The 12,079-nt window shown below is 45.4% G+C and overlaps 1 protein-coding gene across 2 annotated transcripts; it reads right to left on the reverse strand.

Annotated features, from left to right (window-relative positions):
- Positions 1–3,170: 3,170 nt before the first annotated feature.
- Positions 3,171–9,088, reverse strand: CREG1 (cellular repressor of E1A stimulated genes 1). Of its 2 annotated transcripts, XM_053936048.1 has the most exons (4): positions 8,726–9,067; positions 6,618–6,737; positions 5,127–5,311; positions 3,171–4,738 (listed from the first exon to the last, which is right to left on the reverse strand). In XM_053936048.1, coding segments are annotated over exons 1-4 (642 nt in total). In that variant the 5' UTR covers positions 9,062–9,067; the 3' UTR covers positions 3,171–4,737. The 2 variants fall into 2 exon arrangements, with proteins under 2 accessions (XP_053792023.1, XP_053792024.1); XM_053936049.1 differs by lacking the exon at positions 3,171–4,738 and having other exon boundaries at positions 5,126–5,311; positions 8,726–9,088.
- Positions 9,089–12,079: the final 2,991 nt, after the last annotated feature.

Raw genomic sequence — 12,079 nt, forward strand, 5'->3', positions numbered from 1 at the left:
GAATCAGAAGCAAATAGTAATGGGGAATTTTTGAGGCTTTTTAATGTAGGCTAGTAAGAGCTAGAGGAAGAAAATAACTCAGAATCATCATTACAGCTATCAGGTTCTTTGATTAAAGCCTACCATCCCCTGAACAACACAGAATTGCACCCTTTCTGATACTAACTGCATACCTGGTCACACTTAACTAGAATACTCCAGCTCTACAATCAGCACAACTAATGAAACTCAAATTTTCAAAACATGACTTTTGTACCTTTAATATATGTGAACTGGGGTTTGTTTCCTCTCCCCAGCTCACAGTTGTCATGACATTTATAGGAGCTTGCTAGCTTTGAGGTCAGACTCCCCATTTCAAATCTGAATCCAACAAAGTAAAAACAAATATGACAAAGGCAAGTACCCAGAAACGTTACCTAAGCTTTGTTTCCACAGAAAACCAGGCTGTAAAGAACATTAACCCCTACGCCCAGAATTAATAAGACTTACAGCCTAATCTTTTTACACCAATTCAACTCAGAAACTCTGAGGAAGCCTCTAAACACAGCAGTTCTTAAGTCAAAAAGCCCAGGGAGCAACTGCAAGAGAAATTCAAGGGTTGAGCCCCCCAGCATACAGAAAATGCAATTCTTAGAGAGAACCAAGGACTGCTCCACTCAAGCAGAGGAGCTGGCAAGGAAGGCAGGACAGTGGCCTCAACCCCAAAATAAGCAGTCCCACAGTACCTGGACAAGAGCAGAGGCTGGGTGACAACAACCAGGGTCAAACACACTTGAGACACGCTTAAGGCCAAGACAATGGGACTGAGCAAGCAACAAGAACCTGAGCTCTAACACAGTCCCCATGAAAAAAGGGGAAGCTTCAGGCTTTTCCCAGCTCTTCCTCATCACCCAAACACCTGCACATCATCAGGGCAACCCAAACCACTGGAGAGCAGCCCGGGGGCACTTGAAGAACCCAAGACTAATTAGCTGTTGGAAATTACAAATCAGAGTCAAGTAGTTTAATTCAGCTTGTAATAAGCCTAAGCTGAAGCATGGTCACACTAATGAACCCCCTCTCTCTGGATTTGACAGAAATAAACATTGTTGAGTCTGGAGCTGGCTGCTCCCAGTCGATGTTCCGAGGCATTCTATACCTGTCTCCATTTCCTTTACTAGAGTTACTTAATTTAAAAACCTTTAAATCATTTTCATGGATATTACTTCTGAGCTCTCCGTAGCACAAAATGATTACAAAACACAAAAACATGATGAATGCTCCTTTTTTTTGCAGCCAGCAGGCTGCTGTGTTTATGGAGGGAAGCATTCATAATGTAAAGCACTGTAGAAAAGGAATTTGTTCATATTATGCCCCCGTCGTTTGCTTTTCCAGCATCTTTGAGTTATGATGAATTCAATAACCACTTTTAAGCATTAAACATTTAACACTCCCGCCGAATGTAAGTCTGTGGCACCCTCTTGTGTTCAACTACAATACATCAGTTTATTGGATTTTATCTCTATTCAACGGTTTTGCTCAGGAAAAACCTTTTGAAAACAGATTAATCCATTAAATTACGATTAACACTTTTTGTGTTAGTCTGATACTCTGATTGGCCTACCTATATTTTACTGTGAAGATCACAGGAATAATATTAAACAGGTAAGAAATTAATTCCAGAGAGACCTGAATAAAGGATTAAATGAATACCTGATATATTTAAGATCTACTGTGTAATGGTGTTGCGTGTTGCAAGAGCCTAGTGGGCACAAGTCCTACATTTAAAACACAAGAAACAAATTGAAAAATCAAGAAGTAGAAACACAAACATGTCAATAAGCAAGATCAATAGAAGGAAGAACATGTAGTAGGAAGTAGAACATGACAGGTAGTGATTACCCTTATTAGATTCCCAGCTAACAAACATCCTGTGGCTCAGTGAGGTGCCTGCAGTTATCCTGTGTCAGATTCCCGTGAGTGCAGGTGCCTCCCAGGTGGGGAGGCTGACTTCATTGATGTTGAGAATATGCTCAGGTTCTTCAAGCATGCCCTGGCAGAGGATACTCACAGAAATCAAAACACTGATTCACTGCTTACAGCTGTATCAGCTGATTATACTCAGCCCCTTCTGTTCTAAGCCCCGGTATTACTCCTGGATGGCAGGAAAAAAAAGGAAACATGCTCACAAACAAATTCCTGAATGGGCTGAACAGAAGGAAGGTGAGCACAGGGAACAGAGGTGAGGAAAAATAGGACCAGCTGATGACTTTCTTGGGTTGGTGATATAAACATTTACACACCTATTACTAAGGAAGAAGACTGATAACCTGAACTGCTTTATGTTCTGCTACCACATATAAAACACACCAAAAACTATTCAGTGAGATGTACAGATACAGCTCCAGAGTTCTTCTCTAATTTACCCTCAAATCCAGGTCTGTACATGTAGCTTAACCAGTCTTCTGTTCACCATTTTCCCAAAGAAACATTTGGTTGGGGTCCTCCCAGATTTGAAAGGTAAAGAGATTTGGATGATCTACAGTTGTTGCAGTAGCATTACAAAACTGTTTTAAGATCTTACTGTTACCAAAAAAGGCCCTTTCACTTTCAAGGAGGAAATATTTGAGAATTGATAGTAAAAGGAGAAGAAAACCAGAAACAAAGCGAGCCTTATTCTGCACCAAACCCTCAAGTGAAAGCAATACTTTTGCAGGCAGTGTACTGGTTTTGGCTGGGATGGAGATTTGGGTTTTGTGGTTGGGGGTTTTTTGCCTTAGCTTGCTTGGGGCTGTTTTGAATTTGTGCTTAAAACAGCCTTGTTTTATTGTTCATGCAATGTCAAGACCTTTCCTGCTTCTCACCTTGCCCTACCAGCGAAGAATCTGGGGGTACAGAAGTAGCTGGTGGAAGAAGGAAGTTGGGGATGTGTGGAATGATGCCATTTGCCTTTGCAATTTTACATTTCACAGCATTAGATGCAGGAAAGCATATGAAGTACAAAGACACGGATTTAATCCAAGGAGGGGATGGCAGGTGTAAGTAGGGACATTCCTCCATTAATTCTAGCAAGAATGAAAGACATCAGAGAAACAGTAAAACAAGAACACTGAAAAGAGAGTGCTTGTATGGAAGACAGCAGGAGGGAGAGAATAATTCTTGGACATGCAATAAATAATGCTTGACACCACTTGTCAAAAAAGTATTTTAATTTTAACAAAAGCCCAGCATCATCGGTCTCACACATCAGAAGTTACAGGGTTACACGTAATGCATTCAGGTGTCCTCACAGAAAGTATTGAGTCCATGACAGAGATTCAGATGACTTTTCACAACTGTCATACCTTATATATTTTTTTTCCAATTTCAAATTAAATATCAGTGTTACCTATTCAACACAAATAGTTTCTATATTGTAAGTTTATCCTAAATTAGTTTTAAAATAGTAGAACAGAACAGTACCACGTACCTTCCTTCCCCTTATGAAGAACTCTTAATAAGTTATATAAAAAATACTTTCACAAATAATCCCAGTATCTGAGAAAAGGAGTGATATAACAACAACATTAAGATCTTAACAGGGATCTTAAATGACAAATCCCACTGTTCTATGTATCAACCTCCTCTAAGGAGTCTAAATACTTTACTCTAGGTCAACTAGGTAATATTTGCTCACTGTAAAATCAACTTGTTTGTTTATAAACAATTTTAGTGTTGGTGAACTCAGCACACAGCAGATCAGTGAGGATGTTAAAAAGGTGGTTTTTGTGGTTGGGTGTAACTCACTTTGACACAGAATTAATTAAGCACACCTTTCATTAATTTTCATTCTCTGCAAATCATGAATCATTTGTGTCAAACTGTATTGCTTCTTTTTCACTTCTGGGTTACTAATCCAAAATTGTTGTCTAAGGCTTCCAGACCCCAAAATCTGCTCAGTTCTGCTGTTGAGGGGAACAAAAGCTGATGAATTGCCATTTGATCAGATTAACAAAACTGAGTATTTCAGAATCTCAATCAGAAAATATTTATCCTTCACAACATTCTCACTGAATTTACAAGACACTACTCTTCTTAAGTCAGATATTTTAGGTACTACTGATCTGCTTTTATTACAGAGTCAGGCAGGCAATCAGCTGAGGAATTACCAAGAACTCATCCTGAGGTATAGGTACAGCTGGTATGAACACAACTGTATTCTACAGCACATTCAATAAAACAGAAAAATGGCTCAAAAAAGTGAGTATATCAGAGTGCAAAGAAAATGCTTAACAGGATTTGGAAACTCAGCACATCATTTGCCACTGTAATAAAGGCAATGCTTTCCATTCCATCAGCTGAGCCATCCCGTAGAACTTCACTATAAAATTCTGAACTAAACTGGTATTAAACATAAAATAATATTGGAAAGTGCTCAGAAACATTATTTAACTAAGGCACTTTAGAACTGGACTAATGCTTTAGAATCCAGTAAATACAACATTTCTGAATGCACACTGTCAGATATCTTTCCAAATTCACATCCAGTGAATAAAATTTAGTTATTGCTTATGCACAATGGTTTTTCATTGTAACATGATTCAAGTTAGTGAGAAGTTAAATCTGCTTTATAAGGGTAATACATGCTCATTAACAATGCAAGGTGTTTGATTTATTATATTATTAATTCAGCTCTGCACTACATAGAAAAAATAAATCTTTCATGAAACAGCCACAGTAATTCATTTCCACATCAGCATCACCAAGGATCTTCTTCCACCTACAAGGAGTAAGAATATGAGTGAAATGAATGCATAATTCATGTTGACTGTGCTAAAATAGATTTGAAAGTTTTGAAGACTTGTTTTTATGTAGACAATAGAACACAATTTCTCTATACTTCAATATCATAAGGACAGATTCAACAGCAATTTTCTTTTGGAAGTATCAGCAATATTGCTGCAATCCCATTAATACAGCTTCAGAAATGCTGAAGAGTCTCACTACTATTAATTATTAGACCAAAACATCATCAGTCTTGCAATTAATTCAAACAGAGGACAGTGACAGTGCCAATTCTACAGGAGTCACTCCTCCCTGTTAACAACAAGAAGTTACACAGGTGTGAAATATAATGAGAGTTAGCCATGAAAAACTACAGTACTTACTAAGGCTTGACACTGTAGTACTCTTCTGGTGTCACAATTTTCAATCCACCAAAGTAGTCCAGGACCCAAATATTGGTGATGTTGAATTTGGCAAAGAACCAATTATGATCCTTGGGCCAGCTTTCCATTTCAGGGTGGCGACTGAATAATGCTTTTTTGGCTAAGTCTGCTTCTGAATCATTCACCTAAACAAAAACCAGGAAAATATTACAATAAGATAGTCTTGTGAAGATGAGTTTTAGCTAAAAAGCCACTGCTGACTGTGGTGTGCTTTTTTCAGTCCTGCCATGTCTTGTCCCAAGGGGCTCATTACTGTGGCTGAGTCTGCTCATCTTCAGTGTGGTGTGCAACTGCGTGAGACAGACAACACTTGCAAAGTAGTGGATTTCAACATTAAATAAAAATGCTGCTTTTAGAGTTAGCATGAGGAAGAAAGTATTTCATCAACATAAGAACAAATCTTAAAACAAATCACAAAACAGAGAAGTATGGATGCTAGGTGAATTATTATAATGTGATGTGTGATGTGTCTTAGGTGTAATTTCACCTCCTCTGCACCTGCTCATTCGAAGTGACAGAAACAGATACAACTCTGCCCAGACATCTGCAAACACACAAACACAAATGGGATGTTTTAATTTTAACAAAAGCTACAGAGAAGGGAAGCTGAAAAGTGTGATGGTGCTTAATATACCTTGGTGCTTAAATGTGCAGATGTTTAAAGAGTTAAATCAACAATTTAGAGCTCTGGGTGTAGTACAAGAAGAACTACCTAAATAAAATCAACTCCATTACGGATGAGAAACTCAGGAAAGCAACTACAAGACTGCTGAGTGCAATGTACAAATACCAGAGCTGTGAAAACACCAAATAAGAATTGAGACTATCAAGTAAGAGAGAGTAGTGATGACTAGTTCCCATCCTCAATCATTATCCCCAATAATGGGATTAGGATCTTCAGTGAATAACACATGCAGCTCTCAATTCCTCCTACAAGACACCAAAGAACTGGTGAACAAAAGAACACCGCCCTGGCAGCAACACCATGGGATCACACAATGCACACTTTCTGTCTATAGCACCTGCAACTTTGTAGCTCAGGTTAGTATTTACTTCAGCAGAGTTTCAGAAGAAGGTATGTCACACTGCTTGAACCAAAGAATTTAACTGAGCAAGAGAGATGTGAATGAAATATGAAGGTTTTTCCAAAATAATGGCCTCGGATTTCTTAGTTTCACAACACATTGACAGGAATGAGGGAGCTTTTCTGCATTATTGTCTCCCCAAATTCCTTGCTAAAGGCTTGTCAGCAGAGCTTCTGCAAAAATCAAGGGTAAACTTTTTTCCTCTCACAAACTTTGGGTATCACAGCAGAGAACACCTCAGCATGTGCTTCTGCACATAATTTCTCACCTCTCTCCTCTCCCTCCACTAAACAAATCTGTATTTGATGCACACAACCTTGCCCAGGGTCAGCTTTCAGCTGCTTACCTTGACAATGCTCCCAACGAAGATGATGTGGGCACAGAGGGGGTTCTGAGGATCATATCTGTGCTTCCTGCAGTAAGGAGTCTGTGCTAAAGACACAGTCAAAGAGGCATTTGAATTGACCTGAAATGCAAGAAGAAACATAACAGGTTTATGTTTGCTTTTCTTATGTGAAAACAATGTCATACCCACCACATTTTCAGCTCTTGGTATTTTATTCAGCTCTTGGGCCTTTATTCAGCTCAGTAATACTGGCAGAAAGAACAGAGCTGTCACCACCTTTTCCTAACTACTTCTGAAAGGCTCCTTGGGTGAGCTCTGAATCTGAAATAAAGCCCAGTTCAGAGGTGCACTGAAGCTTGTTAAAATAAAATGCAAACATCACAGAACAGCACTCCTTAAAACTCTGAATTCAGCCTACCTGTTTCACATGCAAATTATGATACATTACAATTTGCAGACACAAAGGACAGTACAGAAGACAATGACATACAGTGAACTTCATCAGGTAAATTCTGGTGGAAGGGCAAAGTGTTACTGAGAAGGCAACCAACTCAGCTTCACAACTGTTGGTAAAATCACTTAGTACAAAAACATCTCTTCAAAAAAGCCTCCTGGCTCTCCCAAACAGCTCTTTTGGCATTTAAAGTGAATTTTAGAAGTTAGGTTTAAAAAAAAAAAAATCTTAAGTATTTAAGTGAAACACCTAACTTGAAGAATTAAAGAACCCATAGCTGAGTGTTTTTCTAAAAACTAATTTGGTGACCATGGCTTGAAAAGCACTGGTGCCAAACAGGATTGCAGAATGCCACTTACTAAGGGTCATTATGTCCCAGTAAGGGAAATTCCCCTGCTTTGAGAAGGGCTCATGTCCAAGAGAAGCCCTCCACAGCCACTTGAGCACCGGTGACCTCATGAAACAGAAGCAACCACTTGAGAGATAGGAAGCTGCTTAACTCCCAAAAAGCTGACTCATGATTATTCGGCACCTTCTCCCTTGCCCGTGACTATTCACGTGTCAGGAGTTTCTGCCCTGAAGCAGCAAAATAAGGACCTGTTGAGGAGCCTTCTGAAGGAAATATTCACTACCAGTTTTATGTTATTCTGAAAGCAAACAGCTGTCTCTGGGAAAGAAAGTTATCAGGAAAATAAATTAGACTCTCTACAGTACTCAGACATATAATTAAACTACTTTAAGGTAACAAACTGAAACCTGACAGGGAACAAACAAAAAATTATGAAACAGTCTGAAAAATTACCATTATTTTGTGTTGACTAATATTGTAAGTTACAAAAACAACCAATCAAATCCAATAAAGGAGGCATACAACTGCTATTTCATTAAGTTTTTAGCAAACTCTTGGCCACAAAAGACCTGGGACAAGGCCAATTACACACTCAGAGTCTCAGCATGCCAACGCTGCCTTTATAAGTGTGCTTCCCCTTATGGTAAGCTCCAGAGATTTAATAACTATTCCTTCAGCAGGCTCTGTAAGCATTCTCTTTGCTGAGAACACTGACAAGTTCCAGTCCTTTTGACTTTTTTTGTGTGTGAAATTTTCACTGTTCAAATATTCTGTGGCGCCTCATTTCTTTGCTCAGTGCTTCTGGAAGCTGCAGACACTTCCTCTGTCTGGTGCTGCCCTTTCTTTCTCAAGACCACGATCAGCAGGAACTTTTCAGGAGACCTCCCCGACTGCCACCACAGACAGCACTGCTCAAGCACTAATAATTGTCACCAGGGCTGACAAACCGTGCGACATCCAAGGAACAGCCATAGACTAAAGCAGAGATGAGGAAGAATTTTACACTGAGGGTGGCAGGGTACGGCAACAGCTGCCCACGGAGCTCACGGAGTCTCCCTCTCTGGAGAGCCCTACCAGGACACGTTCCTGTGCCACCTGCCCGACGTGACCCTGCCCTGGCCGCGGGTTGGGCTGAAAGATCCCCAGAGGTCCCTCCCAGCCCCAGCAATCCCGTGGCTCCGTGAACCAGCGCTGCCACACCGCCTCGCCACCCCCGCCTGCTGCTGAGCGCAGGCCTGAGTGACCCGGGTGCTCCTCCGAGTGTCCTCCGCGGGGTCACTTCGCACCCGCGGTGTCACCGCTCACCTCCAGGTCCTGCACGGAGATCTCCATGTCGGTCAGGTACAGGTAGGGGACGCCGCTGCCGCCGCAGGGCCCGGGCGGGCCGTCGCTGAGGGAGAAGATGTTGGCGAAGGGGCGGCCGCGCAGCCCCTCCTGCGCCGACAGCGTGGCCAGCGCGCCCCAGTCGCAGCTGTGCAGGACGTAGCGCGCCATGCGCGCCGCCTCCTCGGGCGGCGGGATGGCCGCGACGGCAGCCAGCAGCAACCCCGATGCGGCGCACAGGAGCAGCAGCCGCGCCATCGCTCCCCGGCCAGCTGAGGACACGGACATCGCGCCCCGCACAGCCGCGGACCGGGACATCCCACCCCGCACGGCGCCGGCCACCGACTGCCGGGCCCGCCCGTACCGCCCGCCCACCCGCCGCGAGGGGCGGAGCCTCGCCCCGCCTCACCAATGGGAGCAGCGCGGCCCGCCCCCCCCAAGCCAATGAGCGACAGTCTCGGGAGTGACGAGCCACCACCCCCCGCTGTCATCCAATAGACTTGCGGGACCCGCGCTCCTCAGCCAATGAGAGCCGCTGGGGGCGGGCCAATGCGCGCAGACGATGTAAACAACCCCGAGCGCGCGGCCCGGGAGGGGGCGGAGTCACCGTCAGGCCGGCAGCCAATGGGAGCCCTGCGCTGCGTCACCGGATGGACGGAAGAGACCCCGAAGTCGGCGAGTCCGAGCCGACAGCGCCGAGCGAGCCCCAGCGCGGCCCCGGGTGCCACAGCCAGCCTTTCCCTGAACTCCTCTGGGGACTATGACTCCAACGCCTCCCCGGGCAGCCCATCCCAGTGTCTAATCACCCTTTCTGTGAAGAAATGGCTCTAAATGCCCAACGTGAACCTCCCTGGCACAGCCTGAGGCCGTGTCCTCTCATCCTGTCCCTCGTTCCCTGGGAGCAGAGGCCAAACGCCACCTGCCCACACCCTCCCTTCAGGTGGTTGTAGAGAGCGGTGAGGTCCCCGCTGAGGCTCCTTCTCTCCGGACTGAGCACCCCCAGCTCCCTCAGCGGCTTCCCACAACACTCGTGCTCCAGACCCTTCCCTTGACTCGCTCCAGCCCCTCAAGGCCTTTTCCGAAGCGAGAGGCCCAGAGCTGGACACAGCACTGGAGGTGTGGCCGAGTACAGAGGGACAATCGCTGCCCTGCTCCTGCTGGCCACGCTATTCCCGCTCCAGGCCGGGATGCCACTGTTGGCCTGGTCGGGCCTCACCGCGCTGGCCCCGTCCCACAGAATTCCCGGACAATCCCGTTTCCCTGGGGCGCCAGGCGCGGGAAGGGAAGGTGGCGGCAGCGCTCCCGCTGGCCTGCGGGGGGCGCTGGCGGGACGCGGCTCCCGGCGATGTCCCGCGATGTCCCCGCGATGTCCCCGCGATGTCCCCGCCGATGTCGCGGAGATGTCCCGGCGGCTCCCGCCTGTGCCGAGCCAGTCCCCCCCTCCGACACCCCCCGGGTCGGAACCGGCCCGTTCTGCGGGGTCAGAGTGACGCGGGATAGGCCATGGCGCGGTCCCCTGGCATTGCCCCTGCATTTTTGTGCCTGGGGAAGTCTGTCCCATCCTGGAAGTGTCCAAAAACCGCGTGGATACGGCACTTGAGGACATGCTTTAATGGGGAGCACGGGGTGCTGGGTGAACAGGTGGACTCGGAGATCCTAAAGTTCTTTCCCAACCATAATGATTCTGTCATTCTCCAAATCCAAGGGGCGGCACCATCGGCTCCACTATCCCTGCCCACTGCTAAATCAGCCTCTAAGGCTGGTTCTGTGTCACCACAGGTGTTTGGGGCCCAGCCTTCCCTTGGGAAAACCTTATCCTTTAATCGCAGCAGCAGGGACTATCTGTTTTGGGCCACAGAGCCCACAGAATGATTTGCCGCTAGGCAGAGCTCAGGTGTTACCCCTTGCACAGTGCAGGATGTATGTCAGAGCCCTTGCCTCTGGTTTTGTCAGTTGAACACCATTCCACCTTCCACTGAAGGCTCTTCCAAGCATTGCTTACCCAAACAAACACTAAGCTAGCTTATTTTATCCATCACTTTGTGCTCAGTAACCTTATAAAGATTTGTAGAAAGAGATGCTTGAAACTGGGGTAAAACTGAGACTTGATTCAAGTGGTCCTAAAAGATGATGGGTTTTCATATTTCCACCTGGTCCACATATGTCCACATTATGTAAATAGCAATGTAGCACTGAGAAAGCCAAATTAACTTGCCCTGTGACCACCATCTGCCCCAGGTGCCCCACAGCACCCACAGCTTATAGCAGGCTGGATGGATCATTCTGTTGGGCTGATCTCAGCAAGGAAAACACACCACCCATCCATTCCCTGCTATTTATCTGCTGTCCTGTACAGGCAGAACAAAATTATTTTTCCTCCAGTATTCTCCTTGCCTACAGAGCATGCTTAGAGATCCCTGCTTCCTCTCCAGGACACATGGAGCCTTCTGCTGCTGCCTTCTCCTGGAGATGCTCAGGAGAAACTGAAATTTTCATAGTGAAAAAAAAAAAGAAAAAAAAGGATGCTCTAAACCCCTGATGTGCAGCCACTGGGCTCTCTCACTTCCTCAGTTAGATCTCAGAGAAAGGAGAAGGATTCTCTCTGTTGTGCTGCAATATTGTCTAGGGGCTCTCAGCATCCTTGCATAACAGGGTCAAGAAAGTATTGGTAGGCACTACTAGTTCTCCTTTCCAAATCATGTGCTTCACTGCATTTAAAAGCCAGTAGATAGACAGTAATATCTCACCATAAATGGAGCCGAGTTTACTTCCTCCAAGGTCGAGTTCATGGAACAATCTTAATTTCAGTGTGTTTTACATGTGATGGGCTTCAGGCTGTGTCCATGTATTTTAGTCAGAAAGCGGGCAAGGTTTCCATCCTGGCTTGTGTCGTGTTTTTTGCCTGCCCTCTTCAGAGCTGGTTTTCCCTGAGCCAGCTCTCTCTGCAGACAGCCTGGTTGCTGCATGGGCTGGGCACGGTTTCTCCTCAGACGCAGCCTAGCTGTGCTCTGGTCCAGGCTTCCTGTCTAGGTCATGCAGTCTGTCCGTGAACAGAAACCTTTCTGTGTCCAGATAACACTCGCGGGCTGTGCAGTCCCGCTGTGTGCAGCGCTTGATTCCTGAGCCAGGCCTGCTCTCCGCATCCAAGTGACAGCCAGGGTGATTAAAGTCACTTGCCGGGGTGATTAAAGTCACTTGCCGCTGCCTGTGACAGAAGAGACTGACCTGTGAGTCAGCTCTGGCAGAAGCTGAAGTGCTCCAGTGCTTTGAAGTGCCAATGCTTGGTGCCACATGAGACCCACCATGCAAATTGTTTCTAAAAATGTTGGTTAGATT

Source organism: Vidua chalybeata, chromosome 2, assembly GCF_026979565.1.
Source record: "Vidua chalybeata isolate OUT-0048 chromosome 2, bVidCha1 merged haplotype, whole genome shotgun sequence".
NCBI classification, from domain to species: Eukaryota; Metazoa; Chordata; class Aves; order Passeriformes; family Viduidae; genus Vidua; species Vidua chalybeata.